This window comes from Lacerta agilis, chromosome 2 (genome assembly GCF_009819535.1).
Source record: "Lacerta agilis isolate rLacAgi1 chromosome 2, rLacAgi1.pri, whole genome shotgun sequence".
Lineage (NCBI taxonomy): Eukaryota > Metazoa > Chordata > Lepidosauria > Squamata > Lacertidae > Lacerta > Lacerta agilis.
The window spans coordinates 32,698,103-32,719,036 of record NC_046313.1 but is presented as its reverse complement, the minus strand read 5'-3'; the positions used below and the strand labels follow the sequence as shown (position 1 = coordinate 32,719,036).

The window sequence follows — 20,934 nt, the reverse complement described above, 5'->3', positions numbered from 1 at the left end:
TATCATAGAGATGGAGAAAAGGGAAGCAAGCCTGATGCTGCCCACCATACTGATCTGGCAGTTCCCTTTGAGAGAGCCCCTGGATCATGACCCAGTCCTTTGCTCTGCAGTGGCCCTGACTGGTCCAATCCATAGCCCTGCTTCCCTGCTTTGGGCCCAGTTGTTCCCTTACATTTTCTACGACCAGACCCTATTTCTTTTTAACAGTTCAGCTGAAGGAAGATTTAGATCATGGTAGCTTTTTTCCTTATCACGTGTGATGGTGTAACAGGAGAAAAACTGCACCTGGTGAAATATTTATTCCTGAGAGTGGACTTAAAGGGATTGAAGGTCTAAGAAACTGTACACCTCTGGCCATAGTAGTTCTCAGCTTCCAAAACCCCCTCTCCTGGCCATCTTGTCATTTTAACAACTCAAATCACCATGTGAGGGCTTTTCCCCAAGTCCCACTTTATCAACTCCACCAGCTCTTTGCTTCAGTCTATGACTGAACCTGTAGTAAACCTTCCTCTTGGCTCACTGCCCCTCAGCCTCCTACTGAGAGTGGCTCTGACCATTACAAGATTATACAGGCTCCTACAGTAATGAGTAAAGCAGTGGAGAGGTGTGAATTCCAGATACTCACTGCCACTGTGGACACGAGGCACCAGAAGCTTAGAAAGAAGATGTGCGACTCATCCTTTTAGCACGCTTTGTAGCAGCCAAACCACTTGGGTCCTTGGCTCATAACGGCTCTTCTTATCTCAGCCTCTTGCATAGGACCTTTTCCCAGTCAAACTGGAGACAGATACTGTATACTATGTTCTGTTCTGGAAATTTCACATCTCAAGCTGTTGCCTGGCCTGAGCATCGGGCTTGCTTTCAATAAGTCAGCTTTCATTACCTCAGCAGTTAGAACACTAATTAACACTCCATGGTGTCATAGCAGCTCAGCCAATTGCTGTCTGAGGCTTTACTACCACGGAGTATTTTTTTTGTTTACTGCATTACAATAGAGATAATACAGGGGCAGCCAACATACCCTTCATATGTTGCTAGAATAGCTGCAATGGGTGGAGGTTGACTTACTGAGTGCATCCCATTGGCTACACCTGGATTATAGGATCTATAGAGTGCGTGCAAATACTTGCATTGGAAGATGAGAAAACGAAAACCTGCTATGGACTGCACAACCCATTTGTTAACTTAATTATCAACAGCCACATTCTAAGAGTTGTTGACGCCAAACCATAAATCGTCCCAATAGCCATGGCAACAGGATGCTAAAACAGAAACATTTCACCAGCCATGCAAGCAGATATCTGGCACACCCAGGCACAGTTAAGTGCCTTAAGGGTGAAATGGCAATTCTAATCCACACTAGAGGTTGTAAAAACAGAGCCCAAGCATACAGTATCTTCCAGACTGATAAAAATGGAAACAACTTGTAACGTTGAAACTCTCCCTTAATAGCCTGAGTTATCAAAAACACAGGCGAGGCTTTCGAAAGTACCATGCAGAGTGTCTTCTCCACTTATCTTGGGGGGGGGGGGGTTGTCCTTCACCTTTCCCCGACATTTTCCCTCCAACTCAAGCACATTTTAAAATGTATATCATTCCATATTAAATTACAGACAAGAAGACTGCAAGTCCAAGGCAGGCTTTTAAACTGTTCAGCAAGTAAGTTTCCTCCATTTATGTATGCAAAAATGCACACAACACAACTACCTTTCTGTCTCATCACGCCTACCTAGGTATGCACATCTTGTTGAGATGCTGTCTTTTAAAAGCCCTCCCAGATGGCTTTAAACATAAGCAATACCTTGGGATAGGTCTACTATGAATGCTGAGCATTAGAGCAAAGTTACTATCGTCCATTGCTGTGATTTTTATGAACTCGGATTCAAAATTGTCTGAGAAACTTCTAATGTTAACAGAATGTAGTTTTAAAGTATTCGCGGCATTGTGTAAAGTTGTGGGTAAAGTCCCAAACATTGTGTGGTCTCCTTTGCTCTCAAGCAGTTCAAATATTCATGATGGATTTCTGTTGCCAGTTTTAAAATGATGAAAACCACCTGTATTCATGTTGGAGGGGTAAAATGTTCATCTGTGCATTATCATACTGCTTTGTTTGAACACTACATTGGTCCTTAATGTTCTAAGCAATTTGGCAGAGACAATCGATATGTCAAGACCCTGGACTACAACAAGAGGGATGGTGGATGAGGATTAAAGTGATGTAAAAGTGTTACACATGGCATTTGAATTTTGTTTCTGTCCACACTAATCCTAGAGGGTTTTCTTTACATATTCCAGTAGGTTTTAGAAAGAAAGCCCATAACCTCTCCCGTTCCATCACCTCCAGCTTCTGGGGAAGGCTTGAAGAGGTTATTTTTGCTAGTTAAGTTGGAGCTTTTGGAGGAAGCTGGCTTTTGGTTTTAAATGGGAAATCACTTCTTTTTTCAGATATTTAGAATTTTTTCCCCCAGATGCATAGCTTGTAAGTTTTTTAACTGCTTTGACATTTTAACATTTATCCCCCTCATTCTCATTTTGCTGTTTTGCTTTCTTCATGCTTCTTTTTAATTAGAGTGACAGGGTGATGCAACAAACCCACTTACTAGTGCAGACAGTTGCAACCTCCGTCTCAATTGAATTGCCCGCCTCCTCAAGCTGAAGCTGTGGGAGAAGGGAGTATAATTTATACCTCAGATTTCTGATATTCTAAGACAAAATAAGTTCTGTCATGCCACACCATGCAACTGGTCACAAACAGCACACAGAACGTGATCCAAGTTTCACAGAGGAGGAAAACCACATACAACTGAGAAATGGGCAAATGTCCAGTAGCCTTCTTGCATGATCAAAAAAAGCATCCTTCCATTGCATTTTAACTTTTTCAAATTTGATTATGTTTACAACCATGCAGATTCTTATCTTAACCTGTTTAGAGGATAAATATGCTGTGGTTGTCTCTCCGTTTCCCTTGAAACAACCACACAACAGAGTGGATGTAATGTATAGTTCACAGTCTCCAACACAGGGAAGATATGTCAATTATACAAAGCAAGTAGTGCAAGTTATTTAAAGTGCTGTTCAGAGCTGTCAAAATAAGTGGAATTTTGCCACTTGCTGTGGACTGCATCCCTCTGGTGCAAAACAAAAAAAAAAAACACCCTAGATACTTCAGAAAGAACCTTGGTGTGCTTTTGAGAAACAGGGCTGAAACTGGTTCTGATCTGATGCATTGCCTAATAGATCCTGGTCTCTTCCTTGTTGAACCAGAAGGCAGTTTGATCAGGGCCTATATGCAAAAAAAGAAACACCTTAGTTTTAGCCTGTACACCATGGTAGGATCTCTGGCCTCTGTTTTGAACATTCAAGGTGTACTATTCCTTTGTGCAAGCGGTGAAGATTGCCTTCTTGAGCAAAAATTTTATAATGTATCCGAAGAAGAGGTGATTTATTCAGAATATTCTTGTAGTGTTTAACATCTATGAAGCCTTTGTGCATTTCTCAGAGCTACTGATGGTGCAGTGGGTAGTATGAAAAGCCTGCTGCCATGCACATGCAGTCAGTTGTTTTTAGTCTAACAAATCAGGGTGAAGTGGGGGGAATCTAAGCATCTACTTTTTGTCAAGCCTGCTTACTAGAGCCTGTTCTTAACTGCTATGATTGCTGCTAGGAATCCCAAACAAAAATCCTTTTCAACCATTGGAATGGGAACTTTGTTATCTTAAACATCTATTTATTGACTTCAATACTAACCTGAGAAAGGAACTTACCATGATAGAGCTTTGTGGATTGGCATAAGGAGGCAGCCACAGTAACGCCTTAAATTAATCTTGCAGTGACTGTCACTTCTTGACAACAGCCTGCTTTGCACCTTGTTTTTCTTTTAATCTTTTTTGCTTTGTCATGAGCAAAACTGCAGGCAAACCCTAGAGGGAGGTGCACAAAGAGAAAAATCTATGCACATGTCCTTGCCTTTGGGTATCTCACAGGACACAGCCTTCCACTTGCATGTATTTTTATGATAACCTGGAAAGCTCTTCCACACTAAGGGCTCATCCAGACTGCCTTTTATGCTGTGTTTCTAGACACAGGTTGGGGCTTTAAAGCTCTGTGTCCAAGTGTTGTTGTTTTTTGCCAAAGCATTTTCCCCAGGGAAATCTGTGTTTTACTGCTGAATTGGAGAAAATGGCAATTGGATTCTCTGCAGATTTGCTCAGATTCAGCAATAAAACATGAGTTTCCCTGAGGAAAGCGCTGGGGCCAAAAACAAAACAAAACCCCACAACACTCTGACACAGAGCTTTAAAGTGTGTGCCCGTGTCTGGAAAGCACAGCTCAAAAGGAAATCTAGATGAGCCTTAAGAGACCAAGGTTCCTTTTCAGTGTATGAACAGTGCCAATAACAGAAGGCTTAAAGGGGGTTAAGTGAGTATCCTTCCTCAAAGAATTATCACATGCAAGATTACACCTTTTAGGTGTAATCTTACACATTTCCCTGCATAAATTTCTCCTGGGAAGTGAGGTGTTTTTGAACATGTCATATGATCAGTAGGACTCGTGAGATTTTAATTTTGCTCCTGAAATGCAGATCTGCCTGAGGTTTTATAGAATATAAGGTTTAGAAGGGATACCTGTGTTTTGTAGTGATAAAAAATAACTCAACTAGGCTTGTACATCAGTAACAGCTTCAACAAGACATGGAGAATTCTACATGATCCACTATTTTTTACAGGCGGAAAATCTGTTGCGGAGTTTCAGATCCATGCTTATGATAGAATTGATGCTGCTAGCTAAGGACCTTGTGAAGGATGCAGTGGCTTAATCATTCTGTTAAAAAGCAAATCAAAGTATCATTCCAGAGTGTCTTTAATTCTTGTAATTTGAAGGTCCTTGTTTAATAACTCAGTATTTGGATTTAGCAATGCCAGGGCTTAATAGCCATTTTGAATGCCAGCAACTGAAAGAGAATGTGACATTTCTTCCCCTACATACCTGGAATTGTTTATACAACCAATGGGGCAAACTGTGATTGGAGTTATGAATGAAGGCTTGTTATAACAATGAGATCAGAGGAAATGGTCACAGATTCCCTGTCCAGTTGTTGTCTTCAAAGTATCCCAAGAGTTGCTGGTACTTATCTCTAAACTGGAAACAGCAATTAAGTTGTGCCAGCAATTATGAGGAGTCAATTGCAGTTTATGTATAAACAGTGCACACACATCAGCTGCGGCCCTCTGACTTGTTATATACATCATTAGTGAGCAGAGATCTCCAGTAAGCGAAGCTGACCACCCGCTTTCCTGAGAAGAGTTAAGGAACACAAAAATGATGCCGAGGGTGAATTATTCGGAGCTGTTATCAGGTAGCTCCACTTACAACAGTAAATGAGACAGTTGTGCTTCTTCCAAGTATATGCCAAGAATTGTCTGCGTCCAAGTAAGCACTTGAGGAAGCTTATAAACATGATTTTAAATCTACAGCTATATCTCTTTAGAGTTTCTAGTATGAGTATTTATGCACTAAAATGAAAAGTGCAAGAATTGCTTTTCTGGATGAGGCCAAGGTGCATCTAGTCTAGCATTCTGACTTGCAGCCAACCAGGTGCCTCTAGAAGTTTATGAACAGAGCATGTCCTGCTGGGAATGGTCACCTCCCTGTTTGTCCCCAGCATCTGGTCACCAAAGGCAAGTGGCAATGCCTCTGAACATACTGGTTGCAATTAGCTGTGCTTACTCAACACTCAATAGCCTCACTTCCCTGAGCCTGGAATTTTGATCACAGGACATCTGATAAGCAGGTACCTTCCACCTTTATAGCCTTTTTTTGCATTGCCCTTTTTGTGCAAGGCATCAAAACTGCCACAGTTGGGGAGTGGATATTGAACAGCTGCAATGCGAAAAGAACTACTCTCCTAGGCAGAGGGCGAAAGGGTGAGGCATAACCCATCAAGGAGTTAAATCACCCCTGGGATGGATTGAGATGAAGGGTGGGTTATAAATATTCGTAACAAAATGGAATAAAAATGAGGAAAAATTGTGAAGGATGTTTCTGGACAAAATTCAAATTTAAGCAACAGCAGTGATTGTGATTCTTTAGTTAGACCAGATTTGCTTATGGTCAAAAGAAAAGCAAAAGAGTCATGTGTACTGCTTTCTGGTGCTTATCTGATCTCGGTGATATAGGCATACTTGAAGACTGTTATATGGGTCACATCCACAACACAAGTGTGCAGTGTGTAAACAGAATACCGGTACTTTCTCAGTAGACACTCATACGAGGCTTTGTCAATAGCTGCCTATGTCCTGACCTATTTCATGTGATATGCTGCCACCTGCAGGGTGCTTGCACACATCTGTCTTATTATTGGTTGTATATTTAGGGGTCAGGGTACGGCCAGAGACTCATGCAGCTTGGTAGTTGCTTCATGGAATGTCAACATTTGCTTGCAGGTGAAGCCAGTGCATGTCAGAAGGGTAGAGAAATCTTCTTGAACTCTGTGGAACTTACATCAGAGTAGACACATATAGGATTCTGCTGCTGTTCTTGCTAGGCTGCCTATTGTTTCCTCTCTCTCTCTCTCTCTCTCTCTCTCTCTCTCTCTCTCTCTCTCTCCCCCCTTTGTTCTTTCACTATTCCCAGCCTATGGGAAACTGGGGGTGCACTAGAATGGATCGATAGCTATGAATTCCATGCGAAAATGCCAAGAACAGCTTGAAAACATAAGATGCCTTATACTGCAGTGGTTCTCCAGGGTTTCAGGCAGGGGGCATTCCCAGCGCTACCTAGAGACATTGGGCATTGAACCTGGGACCTTCGGCATGTAAAACACCACTGAGCTGTGGCCCATAAACTAGATGGACTGGAGGAGGTTTAGGCAGGGAGATGCAGACTAGGGCTTGATGATAAATTATTGTTTAAATGATCGTATAAGTAGTTGCATTGGCTTGTCAATTACACGGAACAGCTTGTAATAGTTCGAGGCACTATGTATTTGTGCAGTTATTTCGACTAACAGCATTTACTGCTATTCTTGTTCTGAGCATTGTATATCAACAAACCCGTTAATTTGTTTCATTTACAGTCATGAGTCTGTGATTCTTGTCCTGGATTCAGTTTTACCTACTGGGGTTCACATATGGACCAAAATGTATCCTGATTTTTCTGTCTTGCTTCACTCACATATGCTGTACAAAAAAAAAATATAGCTGCAGCATCCTACCATACCTAATGTAAGTCTCCCCTGATTTCATTGCACAGTAAGTTGGTATTGAAATTTCCTACTTTGTTTAGAGAAGGGGACAAACCACTTGGGCACTATCCAGACCACCTCTCTCTCTCTCTTTCTCTCTCTCTCTCTCTCTCTCTCTCCCTCTCACTCTCACACACACACACACACACACACAACCAACATGGACACATGCTCCTTTAACCATATGCTTCTTGTTCTGTTTGCATCTCAGATCTGAGAGCATTACAGTGCCCATCTGTGCAGTGCACCTTTAAAAGTGGTCCCTGAGTATATTATAAACTATATATAGAATATCATTTCACCTCCACTGCAATGCAGTCAGGCCAGAAGTAGAACACCGCTATCTAGCCCAACACTTAAGAGAAGCAGAAAATACTGCAAATATATATTCTTGAGCATAGTTTTAGAGAAGCTGTCCTTGTTGCTGTTGCTGCTACATATTCCTCACTTGCCCTTCAACAGCCTGTCTTAGGATGGGTTGCAATTTGTAAAGACACAATTAAAACAGCGATAATAATAAACAACCCCATGCATAACCTTAAAACAGTAATTCCATAGTGATCTGTATTAGAATTCAGCCAGGATTCCTTACACTTATGAATCAAATGTTGAGCATTAATTTCATATGCTTAAGACCTGTGGGAGCTGCTGCCCTTAACGTGCATTTGCTGTGCAGACTGTAAAGCAGGGGTAGCCAATGTGGTGCCCTTCAGATGTTTTGTGGTGCCCATCAGCCCCAGCCATCAGGTCCAAAGCTAGAACTGGAGCTGTGGTCACTAATGTGTTGGTTACCCCTGCTCTTAGGTCCTTAAGGGCATTTTATCATCTGCAAATACAATTGGCTTAGATGAGAGGAACTGAGCACAGCCTCCATCTCTCATCACATGATCAGGGCATCTAATCATAGATAAGAGACTCTGCAAAGAACCTGCTATTTGTTTCCCAGATTCAAGGTGCTAGTCCTCATGGTATAGACAGCACTCTATAAATGGAGAAGTTGCCCTTTCAGTACACAGAGCTGTTCTGAGATGATTTTACATACATACATCATTTTATTTGTATGCCGCCTTTCCATAGCTAAAACCATGCTCAAAGTGGCTTACAACATGAAAAGAATTGCATAGTTACAAATATAACCATAGTAGTCAAAAATTACTGTATGAAGGTACCGGTATTTGTTCACTAGTCAGCATACTGTGAAAACATGATTAGGTCCTGCAAAGTCAATTCACATTGTTCTAGAGGAGCTGACATGAGTAAACTGATCCTATGCATTTCACTCAGATACATCCAACTACGTTCTGTGGAGGTTTACTCCCAAGTGTCTGCCACAGAAATTTTAGCTCTATTGATAGGGAAATTGCTAACACTGTTAAGAATATAGAAATTCATCATTTCTGGCCCTCAGCCAAGCTGCCTGGGACTAATGAGAGCCAGAGTTCCCCATCCCGGCCCTACATCTGTTTCACTTTTGTTTTGCCCCATTTTTCACTCCATCCCAGTTATGGGAGAGCAAGGACCAGTTGCTCTTTTGTGCTACTGTGGAGAAGACAGGAGCAAAGGAGCTCAAACTGCAATTAAACAACAGAAGTGAGATGTTAGGAAGAGCCTTCCAACTGCGAGAGAGGCAAAGCACTGGGATATTTCAGTTGAGATGTGACAGGCAGTTGCTGCTTGTCGGAAGTCACTGTGTAGGTGAATGTTTGCTTTGAGATTTGGGAGAGAGCAAGAGAGAGATCAGGGCTCACATCTGTCTGTAAATAAAACCTTCCAATATGGAAATCCTACCTCTACTCTGGGGATGAGGACCCTGTGGTCCTCCAGATGATGTTGGACTGCAACTCTCCTCCTGTGCTGGCTTGGCACTGATGGGAGTCCAAGTGCACTTAGAAGGCCACAAAGTTCCCCTGTCTGCTGTACTCACTGTCGCATGGGAACTTTGTAGTTGCCCATTGTGGGAGGAAACATGCTTTGGAGAAGAGGTCTTTTAAAAGACCTGGGCCACAAGCCCATTGGACATAAATCTGGCTGAAATGTGCATAGGTTTTTATATCTGTATCTATAGATATATAAAAAATAGAACGACTATATAAATTTAATAAATAATAATATTTAGATTTCACAAATCAATGCAAAGGTAAAGGTAAAGGGACCCCTGACCATTAGGTCCAGTCACGGATGACTCGGGTTGCGGCGCTCATCTCGCTTTACTGGCCGAGGGAGCCAGCTACAGCTTCCAGGTCATGTGACTAAGACGCTTCTGGCGAACCAGAGCAGGAAATGCCGTTTACCTTCCCACTGGAGTGGTACCTATTTATCTACTTGCACTCTGACGTGCTTTGGAACTGCTAGGTTGGCAGGAGCAGCGACTGAGCAATGAGCAATGGGAGCTCACCCAGTCGCGGGGTTTCGAACCGTCGACCATCTGATTGGCAAGCCCTAGGCTCTGTGGTTTAACCCACAGCGCCACCCGCATCCCCAATGCAAAACTAACCGTTAAATAGAGTGCATGGAGTTTGGCGAGATGAACCTCGGGATCCCTTCCAACTCTACGATTCTATAATAAGCAGAGCCTGTTTTTCTCACCACTGAGCAATTTCCCCCACTTGCTGCTGTCCACAGTTCATCTATTCCCAGTATCTTGAACACTGAAAACAACGCTGGCACAAACTAAGCTGTAAGGTACCTGAGACAGGTCGCTTTCCACCATGCAAGGCCTTTTGTTGCAAGGAGAGCTTTTGCAGGAGTCTTCCTTCTGGCAAACGGTTGGATCATTTGTCCTTAGGGCTAAATCACGCTTACGTGGTTCTGCGCAGTATTTCAGCACTTTTTCCTTTTTTCTGGAAAATCTACGGGCAATTTAAATGTTTAATGTAAACAGATCTACGAATGCCACCAACATATATAAGGGGACAGCACCCCCTTTAAAAATCTCTCTCTGTGTGTGTGTGTGTGTGTGTGTAGCGTCTAAATTTTATTTTATACTTTTTGAATCTACTGCTCAGAAACTCTTGGGGGGGGAATAGCTTAATTAAACTGGAAATATATTAAACTGGCTAACAAACCTCCCCGATTCCTTCGGCTCCCGCCCATTCCTCTCTGTTTAGCAAGGGCGGGGGGAGCGCGCGGAGTCATAATTCGCGCGGCGCCGCGAGTCCCGGAACGGCGGAGGGCGGTCACCCCCGTCGCGTAGCAACCACAAACGCCGGCTCGCAATCAGCCGGCAGCCGGCGAGGTAAACAAAAGCACATGAACAGCTCTGGAAGCCAATCCCGGAACGAGAAGGTTTGTGAGGCAACCAATGGAACGCAAGGATTCGAACGGGGCCGGATTGTCCGCGGCGGAGGCGGCTTCTCTTCCGAGCTTCGGCGGGGAGCTGCTCGTCAGTCCGTCGCTCGCTCGAGCTGCGAGCTGCTCTAGGGGCGGGTGCTGCTTAGGCTGAGGGGAGCTTTGAAAAAGCCCTTTAAATAGGGGAAGGTCGTTTTGAGGGGGTGGGGGGAGAAGGATAGGTAAATAGAGCAAAAAGATAAAGCGAGATAGAACCGCTGCTCATCCGTTTATGGCGCGAGCCTGCTCACTTTTAGGAATGGGCTTACAATAAATTGGGCTTAAAAAAAAAAATACTCCAGACAGATAAAAAAGGGAAGAGCTTTTATTTATTGAACTGCCTTCCCATCCCAGCGTTATTTTTTCATAGGGGTTAGTAAAAGATTAGGACAGGTTTTGTTTTGTTTTTAATTTCTTAAAAGAAGATTTTATTTTATTTTTCTTAAGTAAGGCAGCTGGCAGTTGTCGCAAAGCGAAGGGTGGGTCGAAAGGGGTGCAGACATGTCTCTGAAAGTCACCTTGTACGAGTTGACGGACCTCTCCATAGGGACTCCCGAGGTTGGCCATGTCAATTTCAATGCCCTCCACACCCTCCTCCATGCCATCCTCAGGTTCCTCAAAATTCAGGATGCCATGACAGAGGTCAAGATGGATCGGGGCCCGCCACCCAAGCAAGCCGTGGCGGAGGCTGTTGAGAAGGGGATTGGGGAAATACCGTCCGATGAAGAGTTACTGAAGGGCAAGGATGGCAGGGCAGGCAAGGAGGGCCGGGGAGGCAAGGAAGGCAAGGACGGCAGGGAAGGCCTGGAGGGCAAGGAAGGCAAAGAAGGCCTGGAGGGCAAAGAAGGCAAGGAAGGCAGGCCCAGGAAGGAAAGGGAGGTTCCAGACAAAGACAAGGAAAGGGGGGTTCCAGACAAAGACAAGGAAAGGGGGGTTCCAGACAAAGACCTAGAAGCTCGCCTTGACGACTTGGAAAAGAAAATGTTTGCGCTGCAGGCTAACCTCCAAGGGGTGGCAGATCAGGTGCAAGGGGTGGACGATCAGGTCCAAGGAATGCAAGATCAAGTGCAGGGAGTCCAGGGGAAAGTGCAGGGTTTGGGAAAGCGGCTCAAAGGGTTTGAAAATCAAATGTCTGGCCTAGAGAAGCTGCCTTCTGGTACCGACTTGATGGATAAAACCAGGAGTGGCTCTGTGGCCGATCTATGGCAAGCGATGCAGTTGCAGAAGAAAGTTGAAGCCAACGAAGAGGGCATCAACAAGGTATGTGAACGGTTAAAAAACAACACCCAGATTGTTGGAATTTCAGGGGCATGCAAAGGTTATATCGAAATTGAGTTAAGAGTGCCCTTTATAGCGATTGCAAACAATATTAATTTTAGACTAGTTTTTGAAGGAGGCATGATGGGCATGTGGACTTTTTTGTTTTGGTTTTTTTTCCTTTAAAGGCCTGGCTCGCTGCAGGGAGACAGTACAACAAGCTGTCAATCATTCCTTTCTGAAAGTTCCATTCCCCCCCAAAGATGTTTAACTGTCAACTTGTGCTGGAGTGAAGAGACAAAGAGAACTATTATGCATTGTTATGTTGTGTTGGCAAACATCATAATCTGCTGCACCTTAATTCTAGATCTGTTGTGCAGATCTCGGCAGTACCTGAAGCTTCACTCGTATTCCTCCTTGGAGGTGATACCTCCTGGAATAATGAACAGAAGCATAAATAAATGTTCCCCCATGGAATCACTTAGTAACCCTTAAGAAAATGCATCAAATATGCACTTTGGTATTTACATCTAGGTACACCATGTCAATGGAATGCGAGTGGCGCTGTGGGTTAAACCACAGAGCCTAGGGCTTGCTGATCAGAAGGTTGGTAGTTCAAATCCCCGCGATGGGGTGAGCTCCCGTTGCTCAGTCCCAGCTCCTGCCCACCTAGCAGTTCGAAAGCACATCAAAGTGCAAGTAGATAAATAGGTACCGCTCCAGCAGGAAGGTAAACAGCGTTTCCATGCGCTGCTCTGGTTCACCAGAAGCGGCTTAGTCATGCTGGCCACATGACCCGGAAGCTGTACGCCGGCTCCCTCGGCCAGTAATGCGAGATCAGCACCGCAAACCCAGAGTTGGACACGACTGGACCTAATGGTCAGGGGTCCCTTTACCTTTACCTTTACCTTGCCAATGCAAGCTTCACCTCCAAATTTCCAGAATTAGTATTAATTCCTGTTTTACGTTTTTGACTTAAGAGTTTGAATAATCTTTCAAGCGACTGATAATTCAAATGTTGGTTCATACATTTCAAAAACAGTGCATGCCAAAGCTTTCATTACTTGCAGTGCTTCGTAAAGTCATTGGCAACAGAGAAATCATTGTTCCGCTAAAGTTCTGAGAAATCCAGAGGATTAGCTAAGTTACACCAGACAGGCATTGATGTACCTGTTAAAGGAGCCCTGGGACTGGCTAAAGTGGAAAGCTGGATGGATGCCAGTCACACTGTGTGCCCACACCCTCTGCCCTGAACATCTTTCCCTGCATTAGAATTGGTGTACTAAAGGCAGCTCAAGTTTGTGAACTGTGAGATACCGGTATGCTATGCCAAGAATGGCTCCCAGCAGAGCTAAGCTTTGCAACAAGCAACTGCAGGAGCAGTTGAAATATCTTGCATTCCTTAAGTTTCCATTAGTTCTAGATGCTCCAGTGAGCTGGACATGTAGAGACTCATCTCTTGCTATTTATTCTGGCTTGTGCTGAGACCCCAGCTGGGTGGGCAGGAGAAAGTTCCCTGTATTCTGTGCATAGGAATAACATTAAATAGAGCAGAGACATGGAATATTTTTCAGCCTGAGGGCCACATTCCTATCTGGGTAGTCTTCCAGGGGCCACATGCCACTAGTGGGTGGGATCAGTCCATAACAAAATGTTGGTGGAGCAATTAATGTAAATCTTATCTTTGTACAGTAGACTAGTTTCTACACATGCTCCCACTCTCTTCTCTATCCTCTCTGTCCAAGCAAGCAAGAGGTATTATCAGAGTTCAAGGACACAGACCAGCAAGGCAAAAACAGTCAAGGAAGGAACACAGCAGGGGCAGGGAGGGTTGTGGCCTAGATAGAAAGGGTGTGGCATGGAGAGAGTCCTGAGGACCACACAGTGAATTCTAGAAGGCCACATTTGGTCCCTGAGCCTGAGCTTTTCCACCTCTGTGGCAGAGTGAGGGAGCTGTTGGCAGCACCCCCACAGGCCTGCCATGCAGTCTGCCCTGTGCCCCCTAAGTTAACCTGCTGCTCTCAGGATGCTGCTGCTGTCTCTGCCAACCAGCACTGGAGTACCGGTAAGTTTCAGCCGCCATTTGAATGGCCTTTGTATGTGGAAAAGGGGAGCACCATCTTCTCCCTCACCTCAGGCAACAAAATGTCTTGGCCTGGCTTTGGCCTGTTAGTTCTAGCCATCTCTTGATGCACACCAGGATGTCTTAAATCAGGCAGCCTTCCAGTTAGTTAGGTCTGGTTATCGCCTGTATAGTGTTGATAACAAATTAATATGAATGCAGTTTTGGTAGGAGAGGTAGTGGGTATGTGATGAGCTCCAATCCCTGCTGGGAGCACTGAAGGCTCCACTTTCCGTTTTCGCCTCTGGGACTGAATTCCAGTCCTTCTGGACACAGACATACACTCACATACAGACATTTGAGAGTGAGCGAGGTGGTTTCCATCTCTACCATCCACACTATGGGGCCTTCTGAGGACCATCTTGCCCTGAAGGGATGAGAGACTACAGACAAACTGGCCTGGAGAGCTGCCTACAACCTGGTTCCCAGTATTGAAGTTGAGGTGACCTCTCCCTCCCTCAACCGCCACCCCAGGACTACTCAAATAACCCCTTTACCTGTGGGAAGGGGAGATGTAGCTTTCAAAAAATACCCCTCTTGTAGATTTTCTTGGCTGGCTTATTCTGTAGATTTAATTGCTGCCTCTTGTTTTAAGATTTTAATGTAAACTTCTTTGTGATAATCACCTGAAAATTGAATTAATCAGTGTATATAATATAATATTTATCAGATTTCTATATGTCATTAGATAAGAGGAACAGGAGCATTTTTCAGTATAGAGTCGTCATCCCCCCAGACAACATGCCCCCCTAGACAGCATGTCTATGAGGGGCGCTATAGCAATAAGTACATGCTCAAAAGTATTCCAGATTCAGAGTGGATAGTGATGACAGGGCAAGCTCTGTGTGAAACCACCTATGAGTTAATGAGCAGCAAATTGTTATGTCCAGTTGCATCTGGCAAAGGCCTGAGTGGGACAAGTCTATACTTGAATTCTTAGTGAGATAGCTGCTGTTCTGATTTTCAACTAACCTCCTGGTGCCTAGTGCATTGAAGAGGGTGGTAGGAAATGTAATCATTTAGTGAATTTGAACTACTATTTCCTGGTTTCCTATTTGGGGAGGCTTCCACAACAGAGCAAGACAGAGACTTGATTATTTCCTTTAGTAGATGATTCATTGCCTAGGCCTTATCAGATTAGTCAAGACAACCAATACCAAGACATAAAAGCTCCTCATTGTGGACATGTGTGCGAATGAACTTGAGGGGCATTAATGACAGCACATATTGCAGGCACATTTTATGGTTGGTTGGTTTTTGTAGCCAACAGGAGAACTAGAAACTTACTTTGAGAATGTTGCCTTTATTCTGTTCATGTCCTGGTGAGCAAGCTAGCTGACTACTTCCCCCCCCCCCCCACCATCCACATAATCCTACTGGAATCTTAAGACTGCTCTGTTGGGTTTTCTTCTGGCTCCAAACCAACTTTCTAAGAGTCACCATGCATCTCCTGTGGTGCAACTGAAAGCTATGCTGTTTTCCTTATGCATGGCTTTAAGGCTTACATGGAAGTGCATAGGGAATAGCTAAATGTGACTCTTCATAACACCAGAATCAAGAGGCACATACAACTGGAGGCAGGTAAACTATTTAGGGAGGAAACAGGGTTGAAGAAAACCAGTATCTTTATTCCCCAACCACCACATCATCCCCATGAGGCTAATAAGCTCTTTAGGGGAAGTGTAGCAGTCCTGCTGGAAAGCTGTCCTGGTTCTAGGTTTTATTTTTAGGAGGGCTTGGGCATGATATCTGATGGCACCAACTTCCTGCTTACCACTGCCCATTCACTTGTCTCTTCGTCTGGACCTAATCTGCACCACTTCCTAGAGGGACAAGAGAAAGCTTGTGGAAGTTACTGCTCCTTCTCCTTGCTTTACTCACTTGGAGAGCAAGGCTGAATGGGCAGTAGTGGTCATGACCAGAAGGCTCTAGTCAGATGTCTAATGCCAACCCCCTATGTTAATCCTAGAGTACAGATCTAGTTGGGGTGTTTGTGTGCAAATCTGAAGGTGCTGGGATAGGATCTGACAAGTGTTATAGATAGGGTTACCATATTTCAAAAAGTAAGAACCAGGTCCCCCTGAAAGTTGTTTTTCTACAAAAACGCCAAAGTAACACAATCTTTTTTTAATGACTTGCCAGAACAAAGCACCGCCTTTCAGAAATCCCCCCTGGATGTCAATTCCGCCTTTTAAATCCCTGATGTATGGCAGGCCTATTTTAGATGCCTAAGGTGCTCCTGTGCATCAGCACTCTTTCAAAGGCAATAAAATCTACTGTAAATTTCAAGATAAAGAGTTTGTACCTGCTTGAAGATAGTTGACTTTCTAATACTGAAGTTTAGAAAATATTGTTGCCTCTGCAGAAAAGCGAATGGTTAAAACATATTGGGCATCAAAAAATTGTTGGAGGCCCCCCTTGCCCTTGCTCAATATATTCTATCCTACCACCTTGCAGTAGGTGGTGGGCTTTTGGGGGGCTATATTGATGCTGTTCCCCCTTTTCCTCTTTTGGGTGTATTTTATCCTGGGGAAACAGCTCCTCTTCAGCGTAGGCTGCTTAGAGTAAAGTGGGAGTGGACTCTGTAAGACCTGAAAATAGGTTTCCTACAGCATGTCTTCTGTCTTTGGCAGTCAGAGACATTAGGAAACACATGGTAGCTTCTTGTCAGTTGGAAATTATATTTAGGCTGATATTTAGAGGAGTCCATGCATTCATTCCCTTCACTGATATTGTATCTCTTTTTGTATTCTAGGCCATGTCTTTGTTGCAGGATGTAATAGATGAGGCTGGCAAAATGAAGGCAGCCACAGCCAATTTAGAGGATGAAGTACAAAAAATCAAGGATCACTTAGCATTGGTAAACTAGTCCATGCCTTATTTCCTTCTATTTAACTACTTTTCCTGTTGGGTCCACCTAACCCCTCAGAGTTCATACTGATAAGAAAGAAAGAAAGAAAGAAAGAAAGAAAGAAAGAAAGAAATCTTGAATCACATGCACATTATACCTATTTGTTTCTATAAGAGAAGAATGAATTGTATTTTCTTGTATATTTTTGACCAAGTGTTCAATAACTGCAGGTCTGCCACATATAAAGAAGGATGTGATGTCTAATTTAAAAGTGAGAAGGGTGTGAATGGATACCATGACTCTTGATTTTTCTCCCAGTGAGTCTTACCGGTACTTCCAGCATCAGAATTTAGCTGGTAGGAAAATTACCTCTGGGGAGAGAGGGCAGGAGGAAAGCAACACTGAGAGGACGAGAGGTTCAGCAGTCTGACCCACATGTTCAATGTGTTTGTCAAAGTGGAACTTCCCTCCCATTTTTATATATGATTGGGGAGACCTACTGTTAAAGAAATGGGCTGATTGTCATTGTGTATTATTTGCCCCAGGCCTATCCATAGGTCTGGAAGTGTTGGAAGAAGCCGTTCTCAGCCTTGGTAATCCAAAACTCAACCTGGCATATACACAGCAGGCACTGGGATGCTATGCTTAATACTGTGTATTTTTGAGCAATATTGAATACCCAAATACATCCACAGAGGCTATCCCATGAGAGCAATTCAGGTTTCTGGGCTGTGCTTTTGTTTCTTTGTTCTCTTGGAAACGTAATGTTTGCTCCTGTCCCCAAAGACTTGTTGGGAGGAAAAATGGCCCCCCGAGCTATGCATTTGCTGTGAACTGGGCATGCATAAAGGTGCTTGAGTTTTATTTTCCCTGCAAGGCTTTTCCCCAGGTGCTCACCTCTTGTATTCGAAAAGTGTGGGGAAAACAAGCTCACTTTTGCAGTGCTCCTTTTACAATATTAGAATGTGTTTGCACTCATACATTATTCCTGAGCAGCCTGGGGAAATCCTAAATTATCTTTTCCTTCCTTTCACAGTTGGACCCCCATGCATTTGATGATCGACTAAAGACTTGCTTAAGCGATCAGATGAGTTTGGATAATGAAGTGGTATGTTCCCACACAGAACACCAGTCTCCATGCAGATAGCAACCTCTTCCTGCTGTGTGCTAGTTTTGCAGGGGATCAGATGTAAATTCAGTGTCCTATCTGATTGCCATGGTCAATATGCATCGGCAAATACCGTCCATACTGGTCCCAAGCCCACTTCCCCACCCTGCCTTGTCCAGCACATCTGCAGTGTCAAACCAGCATACAGTATTCAATTTGTCCATAGAGGGGGACCCAGCCACTCGCTGGCACATGATTTGTTCATTTTCTGTACTCCCAGCTTTGTGCTAATGCATCGGATTCATAGCATCAGAAGCTGCCTTGAAGATATATCCTCACTGGTTAGTTCAAGCAGCACCTGCTCATTCCCGTGTGTTTGTGTGTGTGTCTTGTAACATTCAGTACCTTCCCATCCCCACCCTGTTGACACTTCTCCAAAAAGGGTTGTCCCATGTCCCATAGTTTGATGTACCCACTAGCTCTTCATTGGTATGTATCCTAGTCATCTGATACCTCTCCACAGACAGGGTTTCTAATGAAGAGTAAATGAAGATGGGTGCAATGGCCTCTTCCATACTATTCATGGGGAATAAAGTGTGACCTCTTTAATGTTTTTGTTTGTCTGTAGAAAGACTTAGAGAAGAGGCTGAGCCTGTTTCCTTCCCCAGAGGAGATGAACAATATGGTGCGGTGGGACGTTCTAGAGGACGTCCTTGTGAAAGGGAAGAGGAGCCCATCTCCCGTGAGTATGATTTGTCAGGCAAAATGAATATTAGAAGATAAAGATTTGCACTTGGACATCCAGGTAGGTTCATGTGCAAAGAGGTAGTCCAAGAAGTATTGGAGTCCTTAGCTGCATAAGGCTTCATTAGGTCAAAATCAGAGTTGAGCCCAGAAACTAATTGGTAGCTAGTGTAGTCATGCCATAATTGGTGTTAAATGCTTAGGTCATCTTGCCTTATGAAGAGTCTGATGAAGCGAAATCTAGTCCGCAAAAGCTTGTGCCATAATAAATTTGTTAGTTATTAAGGTGTCACAATGCTCTTTGTTGTTTTTATTTGCACTTGGTTCTCCTGTGCATACTGCATTTCCTGGATGGGTATCTTGAAGAAAAATCTGTGTCCTGAGCATAACCACATTGCAGTCAAAACAAAATATAAAATCAAAAATCAAAAAATCCTTCCAGTAGCACCTTAGAGACCAACTAAGTTTGTTCTTGGTATGAGCTTTCGTGTGCATGCACACTTCTTCAGATACACTGAAACAGAAGTCACCAGACCCTTATATATAGTGAGAGAGTGAGGAGGGGTATTACTCAGAAGAGTGGTGGGAATGGGTGATTGGCTGATGGGTGTGGAAAACCTGTTGACGACTGCTGTTTCATGCACCAGGTCGTCAACAGGTTTTCCACACCCATCAGCCAATCACCCATTCCCACCACTCTTCTGAGTAATAACCCTCCTCACTCTCTCACTATATATAAGGGTCTGGTGACTTCTGCTTCAGTGTATCTGAAGAAGTGTGCACGCACACGAAAGCTCATACCAAGAACAAACTTAGTTGGTCTCTAGGGTGCTACTGGAAGGATTTTTTGATTTTTGATTTTATATTTTGTTTTTACTATGGCAGACCAACATGGCTACCTACCTGTAACATGTTGCAGTGTTATAAAGAATATGTGAGTTTGTATTTCTTTCACTTGAGAGCAAAGGCATGCAGGAGTTTGAGAGAAGAAAAAACAATTTAGCACCTAAACAATAATGTGAGAACACCTCAGGACTATTGTTTCAGCCCCTGAAGAACATTTAAAACAGTGCAGCTCCAAAGCACCCATTTAGAATTGTCGTAAGCATAATTAATTTCAAATTTCCATAGAGTCACAGAGCAGCTAGTGTCCCATAAGGCCAGTTAGGGCAAAACTTGCATGCATGTTAAATGCCTGCATTTGGATATATAGCCAGTTTCCACAAAATAATGAACTGTTGTAAAGTGGTATGATAGATTCCATCACTGTAGATCATCTGTGCATGTGCAAAGTACAGATCTAAAAAAGATACCACTTCACTGTAGCATCTTTCCATGGCTTAATGATTGGTTTGAGGCCAGGCTTTGGGCTCTGGACCCAGCCATTTCTTACCTCCATACTTAAAAGAATTCAGTGAACAGCAAAATGAAATATTGTACAAAGGTACAATGGCAGGAATTCTAGAAAATCTACCAAGCTACTTGCTCTCTTACCATTTGGGAAACTCGGCACTTGGTTGATCTATTCTGAAATGTGCATAGAAATTGTTTCTGGCCAGTGTAATTCTTTGTTCTATATCAGAATCTCAATAGAAGGAAATCACTGCAGTAAAATATTCCCTCTTGGTTTATATGTACAGGTACTCTGATTCCATGAGTGAGTCTTTCCATTCTCTCAGTCAACATGGTATAATTGAGTGAAGCAGAGTGTTACTTTTCAGGCTGTTTCTATGTCTAAAAGCAGGCTGGTCATGATGGAGAATCAGCTGTAAACCATGGGCTCCTGCTTTTTTTCTTTTTCTTATTAAGTGCAGGATCAGGTGTCAGTTTCTGCTTTTGATCTGAACAGCAATAATATTTCTGGAACAAAAAGTAGTTCTGACTGAGTGTATGATGGTTCTTATGCATTCCTGAATAATTTCCCTGTAGATATTGGATATATGTAGCATAAGCTAAAGACTGCAGAACCAGAGGGATACAGGCCAGGGATTCAAGCATTTGAGGGAAAAGGAGTATTTTACTGGTTTATGCCACTCAATTCTGGTCCTTATTTTCAATACCAGCCTAGACCCCTTGGACATGGCAAGTAATAGTAATGAAAGGTTGCCTATGAGCACATGCAGATTGTTTTCCTCTCATCACTGAGTTAACCATAGATAACTCCCATTGTGGGCAAAGGAGAAGCACTGAAGGTTATGAATGAAATTGCCCAGTCGCTGCTCCTGAACAAAGGAGGGTTTATGAGCTTTTCAGTAGTGACACCGGGGTGGACTTGGGTCATT

At 43.5% G+C, this 20,934-nt stretch overlaps 1 protein-coding gene across 2 annotated transcripts in view; it reads left to right on the top strand.

The window, feature by feature from the left end:
• The first annotated feature begins 10,471 nt into the window (after window positions 1-10,471).
• QRICH2 (glutamine rich 2) overlaps window positions 10,472-20,934 on the top strand; it is a 39,285-nt gene continuing 28,822 nt past the window's right edge. The window contains exons 1-5 of one of the 2 annotated variants that reach the window (XM_033139402.1): window positions 10,472-10,528; window positions 11,717-11,830; window positions 16,705-16,809; window positions 17,837-17,908; window positions 18,537-18,650. In XM_033139402.1, coding sequence (XP_032995293.1) covers window positions 10,493-10,528; window positions 11,717-11,830; window positions 16,705-16,809; window positions 17,837-17,908; window positions 18,537-18,650 — 441 coding nt within the window. In that variant the 5' untranslated portion in view covers window positions 10,472-10,492. Of the gene's footprint in view, window positions 10,529-11,497; window positions 11,831-16,704; window positions 16,810-17,836; window positions 17,909-18,536; window positions 18,651-20,934 lie in introns of those variants that run through there. The other variant, XM_033139401.1, reaches the window with a different exon arrangement.